The 26,167-nt window shown below is 34.6% G+C and overlaps 2 protein-coding genes across 2 annotated transcripts in view; one reads left to right on the forward strand and one right to left on the reverse strand.

Moving 5' to 3' along the window:
- LOC132704389 (homeobox protein Nkx-2.1-like) overlaps positions 1-26,167 on the forward strand; it is a 92,127-nt gene that overhangs the window by 48,693 nt on the left and 17,267 nt on the right. The window lies entirely within an intron of this gene.
- Positions 18,249-26,110, reverse strand: LOC132707973 (odorant receptor 30a-like). The gene is made up of 7 exons (XM_060680020.1): positions 25,918-26,110; positions 25,614-25,862; positions 21,546-21,858; positions 18,911-19,010; positions 18,769-18,861; positions 18,559-18,714; positions 18,249-18,502 (listed from the first exon to the last, which is right to left on the reverse strand). The coding sequence occupies exons 1-7, from the start codon at positions 26,075-26,077 to the stop codon at positions 18,458-18,460; spliced, it is 1,116 nt and encodes a 371-aa protein (XP_060536003.1). The 5' UTR covers positions 26,078-26,110; the 3' UTR covers positions 18,249-18,457.

Here is a 26,167-nt window from a genome sequence, read left to right on the forward strand (position 1 = left end):
GATAATGGAACCTCATCGTGTCGACCGAATTTTAGTAACTCTACGTGATTGCGTTACAATAAGCCACAATCGCTCGGGAGGGTAAATACGGGGCGACATTTCAGCAGCTAGTTGCGATAAAGCGAATTAACGGGGCGTGCAACGTTGCTTGGCGGCGGCTCTGGACAGATTTTCGAGTGGTTATATTGTCAGCCGGAAAGGACCAGCTGCAGAAGTGGCTCGAAGACGAAATATCTCCGATTTATCAAAACCTTAAAATGTCGAGCTGGTATAGCATGCGGGGTAAAATTTCATTTTTGCTTTAAGGAAAGTAAAAAAAAAAAAAATAGATAGATTTGGTTTCTACCGTTTTTTTTTAAATTCGTACGTGGTTGTATTGTTCAATAAATTATTTGTTTTTTTTACAGAAATATAAATACACAAAGTTGATGATGATTCCTCCGAAACGTCGCACTTCATTTGAATTGACTAATTTCGCATTGTCGTAATGTAAACGTATTGTTCTTGTTAGAAAACACCATATTAGGCTTTTGGATACCTACAAGGTGACAAAAAGAACGTTTCGAATATTATGTCCATATTGGTTAAATATGGCAAAATATTTTCTTCATTTCAGTCGTCGAAAAAATCATTTTTATTCAGAGTTATACTTTGAGGCACATTGATTTTGAATTCTTAGCTTCTAAGTTTTATTCTTCTTCTTCTTCATTGCCAACACGTGTTCCCCGGAAGACGAGGTCCAGCATTCTCGCCACCGTTTTGGCGGTCTTCCTTGAGATCTTTTCCCTACTGGCTCGTTTATTTTTGCGTTCTTGACGATTCTGCCATCTTACATTCTTTTTATGTGTTTGTTCCAAAATCTTCGTCTTTGCCTCACCCACCTTTCTACGTCTTGTATTCCGCACTGCTGTCTGATGTCCTCATTCCGTATTCTGTCATACAAAGTTTTACCCCGTATAGTTCTTAATATTTTCATTTCAGCTGTTCTCGTCATTTGTAGAGTTCTGTTTGTATCTACTCTTGTTTCTGCTGCGTATGTTATAATGGGTAAGTTTTATTGACTTGGGTAAGAATGGCAAGGCTGAAATTATGTGTATTAGTAGTATCAAACTTTGCCAATACAATATCTCCAAGGATTAGCTGCAAACCACTTCCGACTCTGCGAAATAATAGTATATTACGTACACAGTGTAGATCCGCTGATGATTGACTTAGATCGCATGAATTTAGTGAATAGATATTAACGATGATACTCAGTTATATTTTTCTTTTGTTGCTAGTGAAGCTTTATATGTCGCTACTAAAATAAATAGATCTAAAAATAATTTCAGATCCCATGCCGCCTATTTCTAGTCTCCTGTTTCAGCTCTGGAATGGTGTTTGGTTTATTTATATACACTCTGCTTTTTGGATACCCCAAAAAAAATCTAGGGTAGTAAGATCACATGATCGCGGCGGCCAATTGATATCGCCGTTGCGTGAGATAATCCGACCAGGAAACTTGCCCCGCAGCAATTGCATCGTTTCTCTGGATATGTGACAAGTGGCTCCATCCTGTTGGAACGACAAATCTTCAATGTCCATGCCTGCCAACTGCTCCCAGAAAAAATCAGATATCATGTTTCGATAGCGAACACCATTAACCGTAACAGCTGCGTTCTCCGCATTATCCTCGAAAAAAAAGGGCCAAAATGCGCACAAAACAGTCACTTTTTGAGGATGCATTGCTTTTTGAACAATCTCTCTCGGATTTTCTAATTCCCAAATACGAGCATTGTGTTTGTTCACAAAGCCACCAACGTGAAAATATGCCTCATCGCTAAAGATGATTTTCTCGTATCCATTCTGCAAACAGGCGGCGCTGTTGATGATCTCGAGGTTTCAACTCCTGAGTTATTTGGACTTTATATGAATGTAGGTGCAAGTCTTTTGTTAAAATTCGCTGTGCGGTTGAATACGTAATGCCCACTTGCTCCGATCGATGACGAATCGATGTGTTCTTCGGCTACAATTTCGTCCTCTCAGAAGGTCGATTTTGCGCATTTCTTACTGAAATGTTTGAAGAACATAGCATGCTGTCTTGTTAACCTTTACATTTGTCATTGTTCACTACTGCGTTATTTATAAAATACGTTTTTTTACACCTTTATACTTTTTGCATTTGCTTTTTGTATTTTACCTTATACTGACAGACTACAATTGCGTTAATATTGTACAATATATGGTTAATAAAAATTCTTCTTCTCTCATCTGCCGTTGCCATTTTAGTATTATCCGAGTTTTCACGTTTTCCTCATTAGCGATGCGGTTAGAAGGGTATGTTTGTCCCGCCTGACAAAGTAGATATACAAGCCACACCGGAGTTAAATTTCTTTGGAGAGCAAATACACTTAACAACGGTCAATATAGAAAGTCAAATATAAAGTTTCCATATATAGAACATGCGTTATGTGTGCATTAATTATTAAAAATTGTACTCGGTCTGTGTGCGGAGACGCAGCAGTGACCGGTAGCCTGGGCCACCGGCAGCAGGACTGTGTCAACATCTTAAAAACCCTTGATTAGTCAGGTTGAAGCATCGCGCTGCCGCGTGTTGTTGAACTTGAAGTGTGTTTGTGAACATTAATTACTACTTATGCGCGAAGAAAGTACGTCACAGATGATCTGCGCAAAGATTGGGTATTGCGGTTTCCCTATTATAGTTAGAGTAGCGATCTAGTTACGTTTTATTTCGCGTGGGCCTCAATTTTAGCTTTCACATGGAAAAAAAATTACTGGTTTTGGTGAAAGAAAAATGCAAAGGATGTGTCAAAAGATAATTGTTCTTCTATATTAGGCACTTCCGCCTGTTTTACTTCATTATTTATTTCATTAGTATTTTCGTGGGCGTCCTATACTCCTCCGACCAGCAGGCGATTTCTATCCTCATTATCCTACGCTGAGCTAGTGAACTTATTTTTCGAACAATGTTGAGCAAGTCTCGTGGTCATTCTTGTAGAACCCTGTTCCCAAAATTAACTATTTTAACGTTTCCCTCTTTGTTTATATTAAATAGCATCATTTACATAAACAGTAATCTATCTAGTTATTGCATGACCAGAATTGAGGGAGATTGCAATTGTAGAGCTAATCTTAATTTGCAGGTGCCAAGTCATAAGTCAACCAAAGTAGCTAATAAAACTATATAATAAGTTGCCTTTTTCCATGAAATAGATATTGCCTGTCCATTTATTTAAGCAAAAATTAAAGCTCATTTTGAATAAGAATGCCGCAGTAATGCTGATTTCTCAGTGTGACATACTTTTTGTGTGTGTTTTTTTTCTTTTCTTTTGTTGATGTATGTTTGTACGTATCTGTTTTTAACGCTTGTATTTTAGTGTTCTAATGTATTTTTTTTTTACTTTTTGACATTATTCGATACTTTTTTTAAGAGTCAATGGAAATAAACATTATTGTTTATTATTATCCGTTGTTCAGACATTCTATGTATATGTTAATTCTATTCTGTTAATTCCACATATGCGTCATATGTTTTCATTTGTTTCCCTATCCCGGAGTGTTTTCCACTAATGCTTTCATTTCATTTGTTTCCAGGCATTTCTGAGTCTTAGATGTTTCCGGTCTTGTTTCAGCGGTATATGTCAGAACTACAGATTTATATATGCGGGATTTTGTCTTGGTTCTTAAGGATTTATTCTTTCACATCGTGTCGTTTAAACATCCTGCTCTTCTGTTGGCTTTTGCAGTTTGTTCTTCTATTTCATCATCTATGTTATTATATTTAACTGCTCTATAATTGGTTATCGAGTTCCACCTTACATCTAACTGGTTCTTTAGAAATTACTAGATTTAGTAAAATAAATAAGAACTAAAAGTTCAGATTTTCACGAACTTATATAATATGACATGACAATTGTTTTGACAACACTGTGTCTTTATCAAATGTAATATTTACAAACTACCTGCTACTATATATACCGAAAAATGACCATAAAACCTTAATTAATGTTGTTGCGAGAATTTAAGTTCAAAAAAGGAGAGGTATTTAAATCTAATCGTTAAGCAATACATTTGAATGTCTCATTTTGTTAATCTTCATGGCTTCCAATAAATTTAATTTTCTACTTTTGTGGCTGTGTGTAATATATTAAAATTGTCGTCAAAAATGTGTTTTTCTGTGTTTAAGTGTGTAGCATAATTAGAATCTAGACTATTGTTTTTAAACGCTCTTATACGTTCGTTAATGCGTTTTTTGAAGGATCTACCTGTTTGTCCGATATAAATTTTAGGACAAGATCCACATTTTAACCTGTAGACACCTGATTTTTGGGATTTTGGACATTTCGTTTTATTGTTTTTTCCTATTGTGTTGTTAGTTCTGAAAGCTATTTTTTTGTCAAAATATTAGATAATTAGATAATACATTCAAAAAAATATATCAAATGCACAATGCACATTTGTTACCTTACCAGTTATGGCTAAGTTCATTTTAATATTTGAATTGAATACTTAAATGAAAATTGTTAAATTAAATCACATTATTATTAAATTTATGACCCATTTATTCTTGTTCGCTATTTTGCAAATATATTCAAACGGAGTTATATATCGGTAAGACTTAATGATTTGATGACTGTTTTAATGTAGATGTCCTTGATACTTCGTACTTTCGATTGAGTAAATAATTCTTTAGAAAGATATAGTTTGGTTTTCAATAATATTGTTTTCATAACACGCTTCTGGATAATTACTGGCAGTTGAAGAGCCTTTTCCGCTGCAGCACCCCAAACACAAACACCATAAGATAAAACTGATTCAACTAAAGATTTATATATCCTGATAAGGGAACACATTGACAAACCTTGACGTAATATTAAAAAAATATGGAATAACTTGCGAATTTTCACAGTGATGTATCTGACATGGACATTCCATTTAAGGTTCTGATCAAAAACTACCCCTAAATATTTTAACCTTTTGGTGGAATTTATGTAAAGATCGCATTTACAATTCGTGTCATAGCCACAGTCAAAATTAGGAATTAGGAAGTCTTGAGCGTCAGCTTTCGTAATCGAATTACTAAAGAATTGTTTTTTTTTTTTAATTAAGTGACAGCTAGCCATTTTTTTACCCGACTTAGTAATTTTTCAGCTCTTGCGGCAGTTTCATTTCAGGTGTTTTCAACAATAATCAGTGCCTCATCATCCGCATAGAATTTTAAATTCTGCGTTTTCATCCATGGTTGTTTTGAATAAAATTTTATATGGTTCATTTTTTAAAAATCGTATCCAGCATATTTGAAGCCAGTTCATTTTTTCTCCGTTGCTATTTTTGGATCTTTTGTAAACTGCTTCTTCCAAGAGTCTTTTTGATATTAAATCCTGAAAGTATTACCTTTTCTACATTTTTTAATTATATTATAATAATCCTGTAGCGCATACAATAACTGATTTCTTTTAATTTCAATAACGCCAAAATCTCTGTCATTAGGTTAAAATGAATGCCCTGATATTAAAAATTTGTGGTCTATGATTTCCACATCATTTTCTCGTCGATAGAATTTTTAACCACATCAAAGATATTTTGATGTTTCTGTTTTGTCCTCCACACATATCACTATATGCAATGATGTGTTTTTCGCCTTTTAGGGTTTTTAGATGTCTCAAGAGGCATGAAGTCACTTCGTGGAAACCTCTAGAAGCTTTTGTTTTATCCCAAACGTACTTGACTTTAATTTTTTATAGATCACATCTTTGCGTGGTTTTCTATAAGTTCATCCATTAATTGCTTTTAAATTATTTTCTTCACAGTGAAGCTCAAAAAATTAAAAAAAATATATAATCAATTCAGGATGAAGATATTTTCTGTCGGGATTATTGTTCCTAGTATAATGGGACTCAAATTTCGAGAAACTGTTAATATGGTTTTGAACGCTTATATTTGCTTACTCACATATTTTTAGATTTTAATATACGTTTCAATCGTCCTTCGCTTATTTGAAAAGTATCTAAAAAGAATTTAGAATTTAACCAATACGTAAAACTCTCATTTCTACATGAACCTTTTCCGTTTCTCTGACGTCTTCTTTTTACAATACTGCGTCCGGTCGCTTCGTATAGCAATATATTTTTTCTACTCTCGTCTGTAAAATACCTAATTACCCACAGATCTAGTGTGCGCGAAGCATCACTTTGGCACGTCAGTTTCGTTTCCCACGAACCACTTCGAACAATTCCGGGATTTTGCCGCACGGGTTCGGGAGCAATCGGACGTTTTCGGAGATACTTCCCACGCTTTGAATTTTGACGTTTGTCAATTCTGACGGTCATGTCAGTGAACATATTCGTGTTGTTTTGCGAAAATATAACCAAAAACTAACGGTCGTAGAAAAAGTATAGTATGCAACACGTTCGGGAGACTTTTTAACTCACTCGTTTATTAAAAACTCGCTCCGCTGCGTTCCGCTCGTGTCAAATAAACTCGCGAGTCAAATGACGTTTGCCGCACTTGTTGCATAATATACTATTGCTTATCCAAGTTTCCTAAGTTCCAAAAGATTTCGAAAATACGTTTTCTTTCTGTTTTATTTTTGCATTGGCAATCTTCATTTTGAAAAACTTTGGCAGGAATAATTTTTCCCGATTGTGTATCGTATCTTTCCCCTGAATTCCGTTTAATTTTACGAATTTTTTGAATATAAGTACCAATTCTGTGTTCTCTGAATCATCCTATGAAGGTGTTATTTCGTAAATTCTCAATCACTTCCTCTTCCCCTGTTGAAGAAAAATTGAATATTATTTTTTTAATTTCAATTTAATATCAAAACTTAATTGAAATTACCTTCATCACTGCGTTCAACATTTTGGGACGCACTTTTTGACATCGTCAATAAAAAATGGACTTGGGTCACTTTCTAAATTAGAATTTTCGGTATTTATATTATTTTGAAAATGTACGTGATGTAAAGTTTTCAAATGTACTAAGTATATTCCAATACCGATTTATTTTTTTGACAGTTCAGCATAAATTATAAATGTCACAAGTGCCAACTCGATAAAAGATGAAAATGAAAATATTATTAGCTAAAATGAATTAAATATAAACCGACCCAAAATGTATGAAAAACAACCCTATATCGCAAATAAAGATCACGTCAATGCAAACCCACTTCCTCATTTGTGTGCGCCGTCAAATTGATGTGGGTGCATGTGCATCCACTTCGGTGCTCCCATTCACGCAAACGAAACTTGGTGCGGGACAAGTGTCGAGTCTCGGCCGATAATTGGGAAATAATTTACTTTCTGGGGGTTAGTTTTGACTGCGGGGTCGGTCCCTGATCTCGAGGAACCATGCTGCGTGATTTAGCTCAATAGAATCGACGCAAGGCTTTATAAAACCCGAACGATTATGTATTTTGCTCTTTAATAATGATGCCCGTTTAATAAAAACCGCTACAATCTTCGCAGGTATACTTTTTCGTGGTACGTCACCTGTGAAATATTATTGTGAGAACGGGGAAAAATGCTCCATAAAATCACGGGTCTCAAGAGTCTCTAGTATATTAATAACTGCTTAGATGTATCTTACTAACCAATAAATATACAATATATATATATATATATATATATATATATATATATATATATATATATATATATATATATATATATATATATATATATATATATATATATATATATATATATATATATATATATATATATATATATATATATATATATATATATATAAGGTTGTTCGGAAAGTCATTTCGTTTTTTCCCGTCAGAGGACTTAATTACGTTTTTTCGAAACCAACTTCACACTTAAGCCGCATAACCATTATATGTCTTAAGAGCTGATATTGCAAGGCTTGTGTGTGAAAAAGTTCTATTAATTCTACGCAGTAGTTTTTGGTTGGTGCCCTTTTAAATATGGAGAGCAATAAGCAGCATTTTCGTCATATTTTACTTTTTTACTTCAGAAAAGGTAAAAATGCTATCCAAGCGAGAAAAAAATTGACGGATGTGTATGGAGAAGGTGTGTTAACAGTACGCCAGTGCCAGAACTGGTTTGCAAAATTTCGATCCGGCAATTTTGATGTCGAAGATGCACCACGGTCTGGAAGGCCGGTCGAAGCTGACAAAGATGCGATAAAGGCATTAGTTGATGCAAATCGGCGAATAACCACACGAGAGATCGGTGAGATATTAAATTTGTCGAATTCGACTGTTTATGGCCATTTGAAAGGCATAGGCTTAACCTCGAAGCTCGATGTGTGGGTGCCCCATGTCCTTACGGAGCGAAATTTGTATCGTCGCGTTGACGTGTGTGATTCGCTCCTCAAACGTCAAGAAAATGATCCATTTTTGAAGCGGATTATTACTGGGGACGAAAAATGGGTTGTATACAACAATGTTAAACGCAAAAGGTCATGGAGCAGAAAAGATGAACCGGCTCAAAGCGTGTCAAAAGCCAACATTCACCAAAAAAAGGTGATGCTCTCCGTTTGGTGGGATGTCAGAGGAATCGTTTTTTTTGAGCTTTTGCGGGACAATACAACGATTAATTCAGAAGTCTATTGTCATCAACTGGACAAATTGAATGATTCACTTAAAGAGAAGAGGCCCGAATTAATCAACAGGAAGGGTGTAGTGTTCCACCAGGATAATGCGAGACCTCACACAAGTTTGGTCACTCGCCAAAAACTTTTACAGCTTGAATGGGACGTACTGCAACATCCACCATATTCTCCAGATCTGGCGCCTTCCGACTACTATTTGTTCCGGTCCCTGCAAAATTTTTTGGATGGCAAAACCTTTACCTCAAATGAAGATGTCAAAAACCACCTGAACCAGTTTTTTGCCAGCAAGGACCAAAACTTTTTTGAGAGGGGAATTATGTTACTGCCAGAAAGATGGCAAAAGGTGTTGGACCAGAATGGCCAATATATAATTTAATAAAATATTTATTCATTATACGAAAACTGTCTTTCATGTTCCCCAAAAAAAACGAAATGACTTTCCGAACAACCCAATATATATATATATATATATATATATATATATATATATATATATATATATATATATATATATATATATATATATATATATATATATATATATATATATATATATATATATTTTCTCACGTATTGATTCACGGATGGAAAAATGTGAAGACACTATATTCCGGGATATCATCCGTTCGCTCGTTGAACTATATATTTACCTTTTTTTTATCGATATGTCGACGACATCATAACTGCAGTTCAAAAAAGTGTTGCCTCGGCTAGCCAATCGGAAATTAAACAACAACTCATGTCGTACTTTCTATTTACCTTTTAAAACTGAATTACACGCTTACACATCACTATAACTTAAAACTATTAACATAAGTGCAGAATGGATAATTTAATACTTACTTTAAGAACTTACGAATTTCCGAATTTTCCGCAGAAGATAATGGATGCTGTTTGACCACCACCGCGTCACCAACATTAAACTGTATCGGGACAACAGAGTTATCATGCTTCAATTTACGTTTTTCACTCTTCGTTAACATTTTTAAATGGGCTAAATGCCAAATTTGCTCTAAATTCGTACCTTCAATACTTCCAGAGCGTGGAACTAGATTATTTTATGAATATTATTTTCATTCTCTGCCAAATGCAGAAGGTTTGGAGTAAAACTCGTACTAAAATGTATAGTATTGTTAATACAATTTTCAATAGTATGAAGAAGAAATGCCTACTTTGTACGTTGATTAAAACAAAACGCTCTAAAGAGCCTTCCAATTTCCCTGTTCACTCTTTCGGTTAAGTTGCCTTGTGGAAAATTGACAAAAGTATGGTTAATTTCAACTCCCTTTCCCTTCATATAATTTACCCACTTTTTAGAATGGAATTGAGCAGCAATATCACTCAAGATTCGTTTAGAAATTCCCATTTGTTTAAAACAGTCCTTTTCCAAGCGATTAATTATAGCCGGTGCTGTGGCACGCTTTCATGCATAAAGTTTGACATATCGCGAAAATGCATCCACTACCACGAGCAATTGCGTTACTCCGCCACGTAAAGTAAGTAAAGGACCCATTAAATCTAAACAAGTTAACCTTCCTGAACGATCCAACACTAAAGAATTAAATGTTCCTACACCCTTTTTAGATGCCTTTGATTTCTGACACAAATCACAAGTTTTTTTGGGCGCAGATTTCGATATTTTAGGCCAGTAAAATTCATGCTTCATATGTTTATAAGTTTTCTTATATTCCACATGACCCAAATCACTATGTTGTTGTTTAACTAAATACTAAACTAACCAAAACTTGATTTTCCGGAACCCAGAGATTATAACCAGGTGACGCTATAGTACCTTTTCGAAATAATATACCTTCATGCAGTTTGTACCACATTATTACACTTTTTTCTTTCTATTTTTCCGAAAATCCAATTTTGATTTTGTTGGTCACATTTAAGAGTTTTAATATGTTCTTTTAACAATTTATATTCACAATATCAACCTTACTATAAGAATCACATTTGTCTACCTTTCGATTAACGATAGGATGTCGAGATAAGCAATCTGCCATAATGTTTTCTATTCCTTTGCAATACGTAATACGACAATCAAACTCTTGAATATATAACATCCATCGGGTTAAACGTGAATTGCCTAATTTAGCGATCATTAGAAATGATAACGCCATATGATCAGTTACTATTACTAAGTCTTTTCCCAAGATCATAGTACGCCACTGCCTCAACGCGTATATGAAAGAATAAGCTTCCTTTTCTCTAATATTGTAATTAAGTTGTGGGCCTCGTAAACTTTTACTAGCAAACGCTATAAAACATTTTTTTAGCTAAATCAGGATGTGACAAAACATTTGCATGCATAAAACTCTGTTTAATAGCTACTAGAGCTTTTGTTTCTACTTCACCCCAGGACTAACGAATTCCTTTTTAAGCAACCCTATCAATGGTTCACTTAATTCCGCAAAATTTTGACAAAAGCGTCGCTCAATATTGATAAAACCCAAAAAACTCTTAAGTTCCTTTGTATTTCTTGGTGTTGGATAATCATAAATGACTTGTATTCTATTAGGATGTATAGCTATATAATTGGGAGTTGGGGAGATGCCCCAAAATTCAACTGCACTACGCGCAAAAACAGATTTTCTTAATTTAATAGTCAAATTACATTCCTGCAATTTTGTAAATAACTTTTCAAGGTGAATCAAGTGGTCATTGGCATTTTTGGAAACTATTAATAGGTCACCTACGTAAATTAATACAAAATCATCGAATTCAGATCCCATTACCACATTTAATCAGCGTATAAAGCTCGCTACTGAAGTTGAAAGGCCAAACGGTAGTACCTTAAAACGGTAAATATTATGATCAAATTCCAAACCAGTATATTTCCTATCTTCTGGCGAGAGTACTGAAAAGTTGACATTTATTAAATTTAGCCAACAATTCTTGTTGATGTGGGGGAGTGACTTGATCTTTTACCATTTTAGAATTTAGGAATCTTGCATCGAGACATATACGAACACTTTTATCTTTTTTAATTACAGTTGTTAACGGGGATACATATTCAGTTTGACATTGTATTATAATGTCCATATCAATCATCTCCTGTATTTGTTTGCAAACGAGTTCTCGATAAGCAAATGGCACAGGATATGACTTGTCACGCATTTCTATTTTATGTTCATATTTATCAGTTCTCCCGGGACTTTCTCAAAAACTATTTTTAATAGCCTGTTCTCACTCGTCTTCGTCTTTTTCTTTACTTCTGGCAATACACTATACCATAAACACAACTCGGACAAGGTATTGACCGCACCACAATATATTATATATTTTAATTCACAATATCTCCTAAGTCGTGTTTAGTTAATCAAAAATTTAAACTTGAATAATTCGAGAATTCAACAATGTATATATTTTTGAAATCAAGAGAAAAAGATATTTCGTCATATTGGATATAAATGTCTTTGGGCGCTAGTAATCTACACTGAGAGAAATTTGTCCCTGAGCTGAATTAAATCATCTTAATAACGAACGTTACGAAAAAAATTATTACAAAAATAAAATTACGGTCGCAATAAATAAGCTTTTGTTGAGACCAAATTGATTATATTTTAACTTGACTGACATTAACAAAATATGTATTATAATTACACATTTTATTCCTTGAATAATTCTTAACATGCTATACGTTCAGTATTAACTGGAATACAAAAATTATTGCTTGGAATATAGCGAATGTTAGCTTAATGGTATGTTACCATATTTCCTGCTGCAAGTAAATCTGAAATTCCCTGAAGCGTAATATCCTTGATGCCAGTAACAGGTCTTTTGAATTGCCGGCATATTATAGGCCTATTGTGAATGTGGACAATACATGAATTATTATCTGAATAGGGAGGGGAACATCTTGTTCTTTTGTATCAAGGTATGTACAAATTAAATCATTTAATATGAAATAGATCCCTCAAACTTAAAACCTAACATTGCTGAGTCTAGGGAAGCTGTTGTTCTTCAAGTAAAGCTAGAGGTACATTGTTTCTATTGAAGAAAATAAATTTAAAGTCAAGGTGAAGACATCGACTCAGACAGAAGAAGCTATAAGTGTAAAAAGAGAGAAAGGAAGAAAATATGACATAACATTATAACTCACTACCATTGTAGGAGCTCCAACCGTCACTAAAGTTACACCTACATTGCTCTTGCCCATATTTTGACGTAATTCAAGTGATCCAAGTGAATCGACTAGCAACAAGTAGCTACGCGATGAAACCGGCCTGAAGGTAGCAAGTTTGATTTTGCCAAAACGTCAATGTCAATGTTCTAGATTTCGTTCAATTAAATGCTTTTACTCCCAAGTTGCCCCATCCTTATAATGTAATGTAAATATTTCACTTTTGTTACTTCAACGAAAATAAATAATAATTGTACCTAGGATACCCCTTGGAATAAATAAAGTAATCGATATTTAATTGCGCCATACGAATTATAACAACAAAAACTTTATTTTCAAGAACTAATTATATTTCTCTGTGTACACCAGTCACCCCTGGGTTCTGTTGTACATGTGAAGTTTGTTAGCAAACCCCCGTATACTAAATTGCATAAACCTAAGTTTAATAGTACAGGTGTTCGCTATATATCTCATAATACCTATGACATGAATAATTTAGTTCCATCTGATTTAAATGAATTGATTTTTAGGAAAATAAAGGTGATTTGGCAACACTGGATAATATTAGATTTCTCTGTAAAGCAACAGAGTTGGCGCAGAAGCGTCAACACAGAGTTGAAACCTGCTTATGCGTAGTTTGGTTGTATTGTCTTCGTTGGAAAGGAGACATTGTGTGAACAATGCAAATGACTTTTGTTATATGGTAGTTATTTCGCAGTAAAGCAATGGCAAACTAAGGCGAGAGCGAGAGCGAGAGCCTAGAAATCACAGTGATGATTGCTATTTTTGTTTCTGTAATCTTCAAAGGTTCAACAGAAAAAATAAGAGACGAATTGTATATACCAATCTTAATTCTGCTATTCGATCAGTTCCTCATGGACCGGATGTACCTATACCGACCACCCCAAAAACAACTAGAAAACGTGATATCGTCAGAATCAGAGAATAAAAAAATAAATTATTTTTGAAATGTGATTTCTTTTCTTTTTCTATAATATTTGCAAAAACACCGTACGTGGTGCAAATAAAAGCATCGAATTTGTGAAATCAGCCTACCAAAATTATGTAAAGTCAGTTTTCAAAATAACAAAATATGTCAAAAAGTTTAATTTTGTAGACATGCGATAATTCCGGATTGATTCCGCGACTTTTGACTCACCCTGTATATCGGCTTTTATCGAATTGCAGAACAAACGGTTACTCCATGACGAGGGACGCATGTTCGCGGCGGAACATTCAATTATTAACAACCCCAATTAATACATTTGCAATTATAAGACTCGCGTTCTGTGAATCAGCCATGTAAACAAAGTTATCTTGCTCGCCCTTCGTTATGTTTCGACGTCGTCACAGCGTCAGTTGAAATTGCAGTTTAATTGCGAGTGGGCGTGTCCCGTTTTATTAATTTTCAAACGGGGCTTTTTAATTACGGAGAGTCGTCGGTCGTTTTTATCAGAAATACAAGTAAACTTTAAAGGCCTTTTTGAGTCGTTCTATTTAATTATTTGTTGGTGATAACGAATTACATTACATCAGATATACCTACTATAAACCAAAAAAACCAAAAAGTAAACAAATAACGAACAATCTATCAACAATCTATTTTTCAAAGAAACTTCCACACTATTTACAAATCTTCTGGATCTGGAACCTCATGTGTTGTTTAATTATAAATTTTACTTGCTGACGTTTCTCCAATCATCCTGTTGGCTTCTTCAGACCCTAAATGTAACTGGATCGCATTCCACTCTGCGCCCGCTTATATATTGAGGGAGCTAAATTAAGGGCATGAACATTGTCTTGGATGTTTTGGTTCCTTATAGATTTCTATGAATACATGCAACTGCTGAGGAGTTTATTTGTCGTAATCTTAATGTTCTTTAAGTTCGATATGGTGTAAACTCCGGGTACCTAACAAACGAAACTTTTTCTTAGAAATGTTGAGAGATTTTTGGACAAGTGCTAAATCTGGTTTTGAAGTTATTTTACTTAGGAATTTTTGATATGTGTATGTTTGGAACGTAATTAAGTATAACAGTAGCTGGTTTTCGGACTCATTGTCTTTGGAAGGTCGAATGATTAAGCAAGAAGCAAAGAGCGGAATCACAGGAAATAATAAAAATTCAATCAACGAAATGCTGTGTGAGTTAAATAAAAATGACAAAAATGTCAAAATAAAGTGATGCCAGTCAAAGCTTTCTCGAACGACTTTAAAAGTAAAATTAAAAATATTTCCATTTCAAAAAATTACACCCTAATTTCACTGGATGTCATTTCCCTATATACAAACATCCCAGTAAACACTGCCAAAGGAGTTATCGCCAAAAAATGGGACAAAATCAAAACTTTTGCAGACATTCCGCTCAGCGACTTTGTAGAAGCAATTGAAATGACATTAAATTCAACATATTTTTTATACAATAACAAGTTTTACCAACAAATAGACGGCTGTGCTATGGGCGCATCAATTTCCAGCGCCATAGCCCAAATTGTCATGGAAGATTTGGAAGAATCGGTCCTGGATAATGCCAATTTTGATATTCCATTTTTCTATAGATACGTAGACGATTGCATTGCAGCCATTCCCAAAAACAAACAAAACGAATTCCTTCAACTGTTTAACAGTTATCACCCTAAAATCCAATTGACAATAGAAATAGAATCCGAAAACAAAATAAATTTTCTAGACTTGACACTGCACAATAAACAAACAGAAATCAGAACAGATTGGTACACCAAAGAAACCTGGTCTTCCAGATATGTCAATTTTTACTCCAAGCACCCTTTCCACCAAAAAAAATCTCGAAAAAGCCAAACTCGCACTCAAACTAAATCATTATCCCGAAACACTAGTCAACAATATCTTCAAAAAACGCGTCTATCTTTTTTACAACGAAAACCATAAACATTCTAGAAAACAGGAAAAACAAAATAACACCTATTTGTCTCTTCCCTATATCCCGTGTATGTCAGAAAAATTTAGCAAAAATTTCGCAAACCACAACATTACTGTTGCTCACAAGGGTTTTAATCTAATGAAGAACAACTATTGAAAACTAAAAGACAAAATGCCGGATGGGAAAAGAAGTCATGTTGTTTATGTTGTCATGTGTGTATGTCGGTCAGACAAGCTAATACCTCAAAAGCAGAACAAATGGTCACAAATATGATAAAAAAAATACTACTGCGCTGAAGAGTCACTGTACGGAGATGAAACATTCCTTTAATTTTGATAGGGTTGAGATCTTAAAAAGCGAAAACAACACAAAAAAAACGGGAAACATCGACATATCGACATGCATTTGGATTTCACAAGAGTGGTAAGCCTTTTAAATTTTACCAAATTTGGCAAAACTAAAACGTAAAGACCTTTTTAGATAATAATACACGACAACAACCCACTGTATTTTTGAACGTTTTAATGATACTTGATGCTCTCCCCCCTTTTTTCGTTTTGTAGAGGACTTGTTTTACACTAATTATTCTGAGAAAGGTCATGAATAACCGAAACGTCAATAAACTAACAACTTTTTGAGCACTTTTGTTATACACAGACCTAAAACCCAAGAATCAACACGCTAATATATATATATATATATATATATATATATATATATATATATATATATATATATATATATATATATATATATATATATATATATATATATATATATATATATATATATATATATATATATATATATATATATTCTCACGTATTGATTCACGGATGGAAAAATGTGATGACACTATATTCCGGGATATCATCCGTTCGCTCGTTGAACTCCGACTGGAATCCTGCAGACGTTTCGCCAAAATCTCACTTGGCATCTTCAATGTTCGCGCTCCGGTGTTCGAAGTGTTTTCGGAGCGCTAGCATTGAAGATGCCAAGTGAGATTTTGGAGAAACGTCTGCAGGATTCCAGTCGGATGCAGGATTTGCAGGATTCCAGTCGGATGCAGGATTCCAGTCGGATGCAGGATTCCAGTCGGATGCAGGATTCCAGTCGGAGTTCAACGAGCGAACGGATATATGTGTGGATATATATATATATATATATATATATATATATATATATATATATATATATATATATATATATATATATATATATATATATATATATATATATATATATATATGATGACACTATACTCCGGGATATCATCCGTTCGCTCGTTGAACTCCGACTGGAATCCTGCAAATCCTGCATCCGACTGGAATCCTGCAGACGTTTCGCCAAAATCTCACTTGGCATCTTCAATGCTCGCGCTCCGAAAACACTTCGAACACTTTCGGAGCGCGAGCATTGAAGATGCCAAGTGAGATTTTGGCGAAACGTCTGCAGGATTCCAGTCGGATGCAGGATTTGCAGGATTCCAGTCGGAGTTCAACGAGCGAACGGATGATATCCCGGAGTATAGTGTCATCATTATATATATATATATATATATATATATATATATATATATATATATATATATATATATATATATATATATATATATATATATATATATATATATATATATATATATATATATATATATATATATATATATATATATATATATATATATATATATATATATATATATATGTATATATATATATATATATATATATATATATATATATATATATATATATATATATATATATATATATATATATATATATATATATATATATATATATATATATAATTTCTTCAATTTCTCTTTGGTATTCGGTCTCTCGAAAACAATTAATGTGATTCTTCTAAATATTTATTAACGTTTCGATCGTAATTTCGATCTTTTTCAAAATAATCTTATTTTGTATAGATGATATTTGTATATATAATAAAAATAATTTGTCAGTGAATATTTTATACGGATTGGAATGGCATGCAAAACAGGTACGGATGTTTTTTATTAGTAAATATATTTGATAATTTAATTTTGTTAGTTCAAAATTGAATAATATATTTCTATACTTTTATAAAGTTCTCGTTTTTTGGTGTTAGGTCCTGTTAGTTCTGGTTTTGCAAATTAAACGTGTGTTTGGTGTTCTCGCAATAGGTATTATTCTAAAAACCTTAACAAAATATATCATTCAATTTTAAACTAACAAAATTAAATTATCGAATGTATTTACTAATAAAAAACATCCGTACCTGTTTTGCATGCCATTCCAATCCGTATAAAATATTCACTGATAAATTATTTTTATTTTTAATATATTAACACAACGTCAAATGTCATCTATACAAAATAGGATTATTTTGAAAAAGATCGAAATTACGATCGAAACGTTAATAAATATTTAGAAGAATCACATTAATTGTTTTCGAGGGACCGAATACCCAAGAGATATTGAAGATCTGAAGTGAGATCTTCAATATCTCGATCTCGAAACGTCTGCAGGATTTCAGTCCGAGTCCAACAAACGAACGGATGATATCCTGGAATATATTGTCACCATATTGAATTATAATATAAAAAATGTGTATTTCATAAATAAATCTGAAAAACGTGTAATTATTTTTATTTTACATATTTTTTGGGTATATAAAATATACAAGATATATATGATAAAGATCAGTATTTGTATATAGATGGTAGGATCATAATCTGTAAGCTGGTGAAAATTGATTTACAGTAAAAGTGTTTTATGGGATTAAAATTTGGTCTTCGTTAACTTTTGAGATTCTTCATTTAAGTGGCTACGTTCAATAACCGTCTCGTTTGAAACCAGTATTAGTTCTTCGCCATCGAAGTGTATGAATAACCCAATTTCAGCCTCTGAAAAATTAAAATTTTCTTTCCGTTTTTGTGGAACCTTTTCCATCGACGCTCACTGATATTCCTGCTTCCAAATCCATCACCCCCAGCCAACCCATATGCACACTCAGAGGTCGCTGGCACCGCATCATCATTATGTGGATCAGCACTTTCGCATTCTGGTTCTGATCGTACCAGTCGCTTTCGTAAAGTGCGTTCGTCAACTCCGTGCTCTGAAAATGTCGAGACTTTGTTAAAATCCTGCTGCGGTGTACGATCACAATCACCTGCAGTATAATTTCGTTGCAGTTCCACGAAAAAGTTATCAACTGGAGCGTGATAAACGATAAAACGGCCAAACTAGTTATTACGTCTTTGCCCTGAAACAAATGACTTAAGTCCGAACCATCTAGGGTAACTATCACTTACGATGGTGATCTGAACGACCAGCAACGCGAATGTAGCAGAGCAAACTGTATAATCCATCAGCGCTATGTATTTCAGTGACTCGCTGAACTCGATGGTGCATCTAAAATCAATTTTCCACCCTAAAGCACCTGGGATTCACCTGAATTTAGTTTACAATCAAGATTAACAAATCAAAGTATGACGCAGTTATAGACCTCAATGGACCAGAATGAGGCTTAACATTAACGAAGTAAATAATTACAGTTCACCACCAGCAACCCTAAACTTGCCACTGTTGTCCACCCTTGCATTGAAATCATCACTCATTACATATCAGAACCCGGAAAAAAATTGGACCAACATAAATTTACGAAAAAATGCAGAAAGTTGCTTCAAAAAAGGAAAACGCCAAGTTAGTGGAATTGCAATCGCAGAAAGGGGTGTTAATGCCACAAAGGTCTGTGGACTGTATGTTCTACCAATGCTAATATTTCAAAAAACATTTTGAGTGAGGAAAAACCAGTACTCTTGCTACTAGATGGTCACAAATGGGCACTGTAAGAGTTGAACCGGGATAAACGCTTTCACCTTCTTCAGTAGCCTAGGGCGAGCTTATGGAAAGGTTGCCACTGTAGGTATAGCTGAAAATGCTTTTAAGATGTCGTTGTTGAATTTTAAATGGTCCAATCATGTTAATAGTCTGGTTGTTAAGGTAACAAAGGCTTGTGTACTATTTACAGATCTTCTAGATTTTTTATGAGTTGGTTGTTGATAAATAGAACTTGCTGACGTTTCGCTTCAGTTAAGTCTCAGTAGCCTGTAGAAGTTTCTTTGAAATTTAAAGACTTGCGTATCTGTGTATCTGAACTAAATGTTATTCAAAATTATAGATTAGAAATTGTAAGTAAGCACAAATTTGGGAATAAACCATAACCAGAACTGAATTTCTCAAAAAAACTTCCAAAAATACTATGTATGTAGATTTATCACTAGCCGCTATCAAGTTAATTCTAAGGCTCGGGTGCAGTCAAGTGTGAGTTAATGTTGTTCAGCTGGGACGCCAACATTGGTTCGTTTTATTCAGGGTTGCAAGATTATAGGCATCTTCACGCTTGAATTGCTAAAGATGTTTCCATTATCTTTAATAAACACAGGTTTTTCCAATTCGGTTCCCTGTGGACAACCCGAGCTTCACACCATTTGATAGCGAATGTATACATAGAATGCTTTGAAACTTACAGATATAGATGCGACCATTGTTAAACCTAGGATCTGACTTCTTTCTCAACCATCTTAGTTATTTGCTACTGTCCACTTAATTTCCAGATGTCTAGTATAATCAGCATTAAAAAGGATTTGCTTCATAATGGCTACACTCATTTTGTATTGACAATACGTTATCAAATTGTAAACGGAAAGCAACAGCAGAACCGTGTGATATAATTGATGACCAGATCAGAAGAGCCCAGTCCAATAGCGAAACAATACAAAGTTAAGTCTATATTTCAATTCGGAAGGACATTAAGGAACATACTTACAAGAACAAAGTTAGAGACATCGACTCGAGAGAAAGAGTGTGTCTACCAGATACCCTGCGAATGTGGTGACTCATACATTATAGACACAAAAAATCTTTAAATGTTAAAATTGAAGAACATTGGAAATACACAATGAGGTCACCACGTCAAATGAAAAAAAAACGCAATTTTAACAAGGCCGTATTCACTCAAAACATTGTAAACATCTTTGGAAATTCTGTTCAAGATGGCGACCGATTTAACAGCTGTCAAGTGATTTATTCTCAGTTTGGTTTGGCAATTCATCATGAATAGACTCAACAACTGAACAACGCTTGCAAATAGTGCACTACGTCCATTTTATCGTTGATAAAATCGTCCATCAGAGCAGTTAATTCGATTAACCATGGAACGTTTTCGCACCACCTTTACTCTTATTGATAACTCGCATCGCCAGGGGCACCGTACGGTGCGTACAGAAGAAGCTATTGCTGCTGTAGAGCGTAGCATTGAGGAAGACTCGAGCACAGGAATTGGATCTGTGTCCATCCAATTTATAGAAGATTTTGCGGAAGGATCTTGGTTTACGTGCTTACAAAATACAACTCGTGCAAGAATTGAAGCCAAACGATCATCAAGTAAGGCGTAGATTCGTCAAATGGGCCCAAAATGAGATTGCCGTTGTTCCCGATTTTTATAAGCGAATTTTGTTTAGCGATTAAGCGCACTTCTGGTTGAATGGCTACGTCAACAAACAAAACTGCCGCATTTGGAGCGAAGCTAATCCTCAAGTGTATGTCGAAACACCGTTACATCCAGAAAAACTGACTGTTTGGTGCGCCACTAGATTGTCTTTCGGATAAATAAAATTCATGTCAATCGAATAATCCATCGTTGTTTTATTGCAACTTAAAGTTCTATACAAAAAAAAAACACCCCTTAGTATTGTAATAGTTCTAATACTTCCTGGCATGGTTTTATTTAGGCAGAACCTATAGGCCAAATTGGCATTTTCTTTCATTCATGTGGTAATGTCGCTCCAATTTGCCTAAATCTATTCTACAAATCACTAGTGGACCAGGTAACGTAAATCTGATCGCACGAGCTCCGAGAGCTAATAAAATTTCACTACCACTTACTTTATCAAGCGTTGATGCCTGACGCACAACTTCTTCAGAGTGACGAAAGCTTCCTCGTCGCGCTGGTGGAAGTACTGGAAATAGTACTGCAACATTTTCAACTGAGCCCTGACGAATATGGCCAGTGAGTTCAGACAAGCGCTCGTCACACTTGCGCAAAAACAACTTAGCGTGGGTCTAATACCTTGGTCCACCAAGGCGACCACGTAGTGCTTGTTTCTATCGAAGGGGTACCAGAACCTGAGAGGCAGGGGCTTCTCTGTGACGTTGGCCTTCTCCGACGATACCAGGAATTCGTAAATTTCCATGAGTTCTAAAATGTGCAGGACCATTCAAGAAGTTTTGAAACATACTCTTTGGTTATATCACAATATAATGTTTAATCGATACACCAGTAACAAAATTAATAACAACAAAGCCATATTCTAGCATTATTACAATTGTTCAATTGTCACTTATCTCGGAAACTATAAATTTCCGGAATAGACAACCTTTATCAAAAATACGGTTTTTTCTTTGAAAAAAGTGACTTTTTAGGTTTTGTATAATTTAATTTTCATATTTCATTTTTGAATACTCTGAAGAGACCCAAATGTCGCCATTAAATAGTAAAGTAATTTTCGATAAGAAGATTGTTAATGTTCAGATCCAGCTTCATCCTTAAAGCGACAGGAACACAGGGGACAAAATTTCGAATATAAAATAGTAAGCAGGAGGCATCGTCTCCATTAAGATATTTCCTTGAGCCGCACCCAACCCCGCGCTTGGCACGTAGAACACTTTCTTTTGTTATTCTGCAAAACGATATACGCATTTAATGTCTAGCGGTTTAGAAAATTATAAGGACGTTTAGACATTTCTTGTGGATGCTTAAATTAACTCTGGTCACTTTCTCTGCAGTGTGTGTAGATATTTTCTCACCAAAACTAGGAGAATATAGAACGCACAACTTCATAACCCTGATAAAGGGCTGGAACCAAATAAGGTTCACCCTCCACTTCTCAAAAACCGTTGCCTTATCTGTATACCTCTGTATATCATCTTTAACAAGTCACTTCTGGTGAGCATATTTCCTGGTGTAGGTATGGAAGTCAAGTTTTGTAGTATCAATTCTGGTTATTTAGCTAATGTGGTTAACTACCGTTCTTATGATCTGACATCATTCACGGGCAGTTCGGTTTCAAGACAGACTCATCTACCGAATTGAACCTTCTTTCTGAATCCTGGGTGTGTCCAGTACTTTACTGAGCTGGATATACATCACTGGAAGGGCCCCGATGGTTCATTTGAACAATTTGCAATCTCAGATCTTAATCTCTTTGGGTGTCCCCCAGGACTCTCACCGGGGCCCCCCACTATTGAATATTTGTTTCTTTTTGCTAACGATCTGAAACTGTTCTTAAGAATAACAAAAAGACCACTCCAGAAAGACCTGGATAGATTGATGCAAAGGTGCCACAGCAATTGTTATTAGATTCCATAATGTCTAGAGAGTTTGTGTTTTGGTTAGTTTTGGTTAGTATTGGGTTCCGTGAATCAGATCAGGGATTTGGGCGTGCTATTAAAATCCAACTTAGATTTTCCAGTCCATATCGATAATGTAATCACTTCACATGTGGGGGTTTGTTAGGCGCAGTACAAGAAATGTCTCAAATATCAATGCCATGAAAACATTATATTATTTCTATATCAGGTCACATCTATAAATAATATGCTGCTTCAGTATGGAGTTCCAATTACACCTGCTAAGTACAGCGAAAAAAAAAAGTGCGCTGCGACGTTGCCGCTTCTTCGAAAAAGTAGCATCAATGTTGAAATTTCAGCGGTTTTCGAGAAAATAATTATTTTCGTCATTTTTCCCGAATAAAATATAGCTTCAATTAAATTGTTATTACTACGGTACTGAAACCTACATTATATATGGTGGGTCAAAACCCAATACAACCCGATACAAAAATGGTGAGAAGTGAATTTTGCATTTATTATCACATATCTATCATATGTCTTATCTATCGTATCGTATTATATATATATATATATATATATATATATATATATATATATATATATATATATATATATATATATATATATATATATATATATATATATATATATATATATATATATATAAATTTGTTTATATATATTCATGTTGGGTCACTTATCAATGATTTAAGTTGATAAGAATCAAAAAGATCATAGAATGTTTTTGTTTGTTTTAAATTATTGTTGTTTGATGCTTTTTTTTTCTGAATTTATAATCCGATTTGAATGATTTTTTTTGTAGTCTATGTTGGTTTCGTGACAATGTCATAGTTTTCGCTGATAATGATAAAAAGTTCATGTTACGTGTTTTTCCAAAATTTGTATCATCCTGTGGAGTATTCTAGCAACCGAAAAATATTAGAAGGTAGACATTAGAAGGTAGCTCCTTCTTAATCCAACATTTTCTTTTCTGGTTTACTTCATTATCTTTGTAATTCAAGAAGATACACCGTTCTATAGCCTATCATGTTTTTGTAAACACCACATCCAATGTTAAATCTAAAGCGGGCTCTGTAATGGGATTTGTCAACAGATATTAAACGTTATTCCCGTTTACCCAGCTGTCCGATGATTATTTTATTCTTGAAAAATGAGTTGGTCAAAAAAATTAACTCCAGAAGCAGTAAGAGCTTTAACTTTTGTGGATAAGGTTCATCCAATATGTCATGTTGCCAATGTGATAGGAAGACACCGTTCGACTATAAGTCATATGGATGAGCGATTTACCGGGACAGGATCTTACTCTCGAAGGCCAAGACACGGACGAAAACATCTAATGTATGATCATAACAGAAGACGTTTAAATGAGGCTGGTTTGTCTAAAAAAACAATTGCTCAGAAAGACGGTTTTATTTTCTGATAAAACGAGAACTAATCTCAATTCTCCTGGTGGGCGTGAACTTGTTTTGCGAAGGGCAGGAGAGAGATTTGCAAGTTGTATGTTTTGGAGAGGAGCATGTTTCAAATGACGCACATATTCGTGTAAGATCAATAAACGCCGAGCAATATCTAGAAAACAATGTCAATGGACATGTAATGCCATTTGTTCCCTTTTTCGGACCGAGTAGTTTATTTATGCAGGATAATACTCGTTCCCACCTGGCTAGACAAGTTATAGACTACAAGCACTATGTAGCTATTCCATTGATGGCATTTCCACCTCACAGCCTCGATTTAAATCCCATTGATGCTCTAAAAAGATAGATACCACTAACCAGAATCAATTGGTGAATGCAATAATTGTAGAATGGAATCATGTTCGCCAAAATACAATTAAAAACTGATAATATTATAATATCCATTAATATTATTCTGTTTTTCTGTTTTTACTTTCGTTTCACAGTCTTACTCCAAAAAAATGTCTCATAAGTAATGTTAATATTTTAAATAGTTAATTAAAAAAAGTTACTCGTTAATTTTGTTTTCATTTATTCGGTATTTGATATTGATATATAGTTTGAAATGTCGGAAAAATTCGATAGCCCATACTTTACATTTAAAAATGAATGTATTGAACCATAAAATCTATGAAAACATGTTACGCTAGAAAGCGGCGTGTCTCTATCAATAACAGAGATAGTGAAGTAAACCAAAAAAGGAAATATAGAGCTACCTTCTAATATCGACTACTATGTGTTTCGGGTGCTAGTAGGGGCCGCCCACTTAAGCTTTTAATTTTTTTTGTGGCTTTTAACCGTCAAGTCGATTTATTCTTCACTAAATTTACCCAAATTTTAACGAAGCTTTTGTTATGTTATATATAATTTTAATTATTTATTAAAAATCATTTAATAAAAAAAGGCTTATTTAAAAGCTCTGAATTTAGGCTAGTTTTGGTTAGTTTTGGTTAGTTTTGGCCTCCCTGCCCCACCTTCCCCTTTTTATCATTATCAGTGAAAACTATGACATTGTCAAAGAACTACAATGCAAAAAATATCATTCCAATCGGATCATAATGTTGCGTTAAAAGAAATGGATGATAATAACACCTTGCTATGGATAGGTTAGGCAGTAACTTACCTACGGCGGGGAGGCTAACTGTTAAAACGGTTCCGGCGCCGAACAAGACGAACATTATTTTGTAGTTGAACCTCGCGTGTCTTTGATACAACCGACGTATTTGGGGGTCGATAAGAGATGCTGCTTGCATCTCCCGGTTTTGCCGAAAGAGGACCCCGAGCAGAGCTACCATTCGCTTGGACTGCCACGCTATCATTTTAAACACGATGTGAGACGTGTACATGATGAACCTGTTCCCGTTGTCCACCGCTACAACGAAATCATTGCCGAGGGGTGGGCCTTTTTGATGGGTGGACGCCCTTACCAGCCGTCCGGTCGGATTTTAACAAGGATGGAATTTCCGCTAGCAAAGAGAATATTACGGAATAGCACAATGATTGGAAACATACCGAGTAGACTCGATAGATCCGTTTGCGGAGAATTGATGTGTCGGGATCTTCCACTCTCCAGATCCCGATCACCATCAACAGTCTCCTGATGTGAGTGAAATAGTTGTCCACCTTCATTTTTCTAACAGATGCGGAAGTCGCCACTCTTATACGTTATATACGCCT

This window comes from Cylas formicarius, unplaced genomic scaffold (genome assembly GCF_029955315.1).
Source record: "Cylas formicarius isolate icCylForm1 unplaced genomic scaffold, icCylForm1.1 PGA_scaffold_10__41_contigs__length_53128322, whole genome shotgun sequence".
Classification (NCBI taxonomy): Eukaryota; Metazoa; Arthropoda; class Insecta; order Coleoptera; family Brentidae; genus Cylas; species Cylas formicarius.

Excerpts from the sequence above, each read along its gene's own strand:
- LOC132707973 (XM_060680020.1), bottom strand. The coding sequence starts at position 26,077 with ATGGTGATCGGGATCTGGAGAGTGGAAGATCCCGACACATCAATTCTC. Across the intron at positions 25,863-25,917 it reads AAAATCCGACCGGACGGCTG|CGGTGGACAACGGGAACAGG; the intron begins GTAAGGGCGTCC and ends ATTTCGTTGTAG. Across the intron at positions 21,859-25,613 it reads AGTTAGCCTCCCCGCCGTAG|AACTCATGGAAATTTACGAA; the intron begins GTAAGTTACTGC and ends TGCACATTTTAG.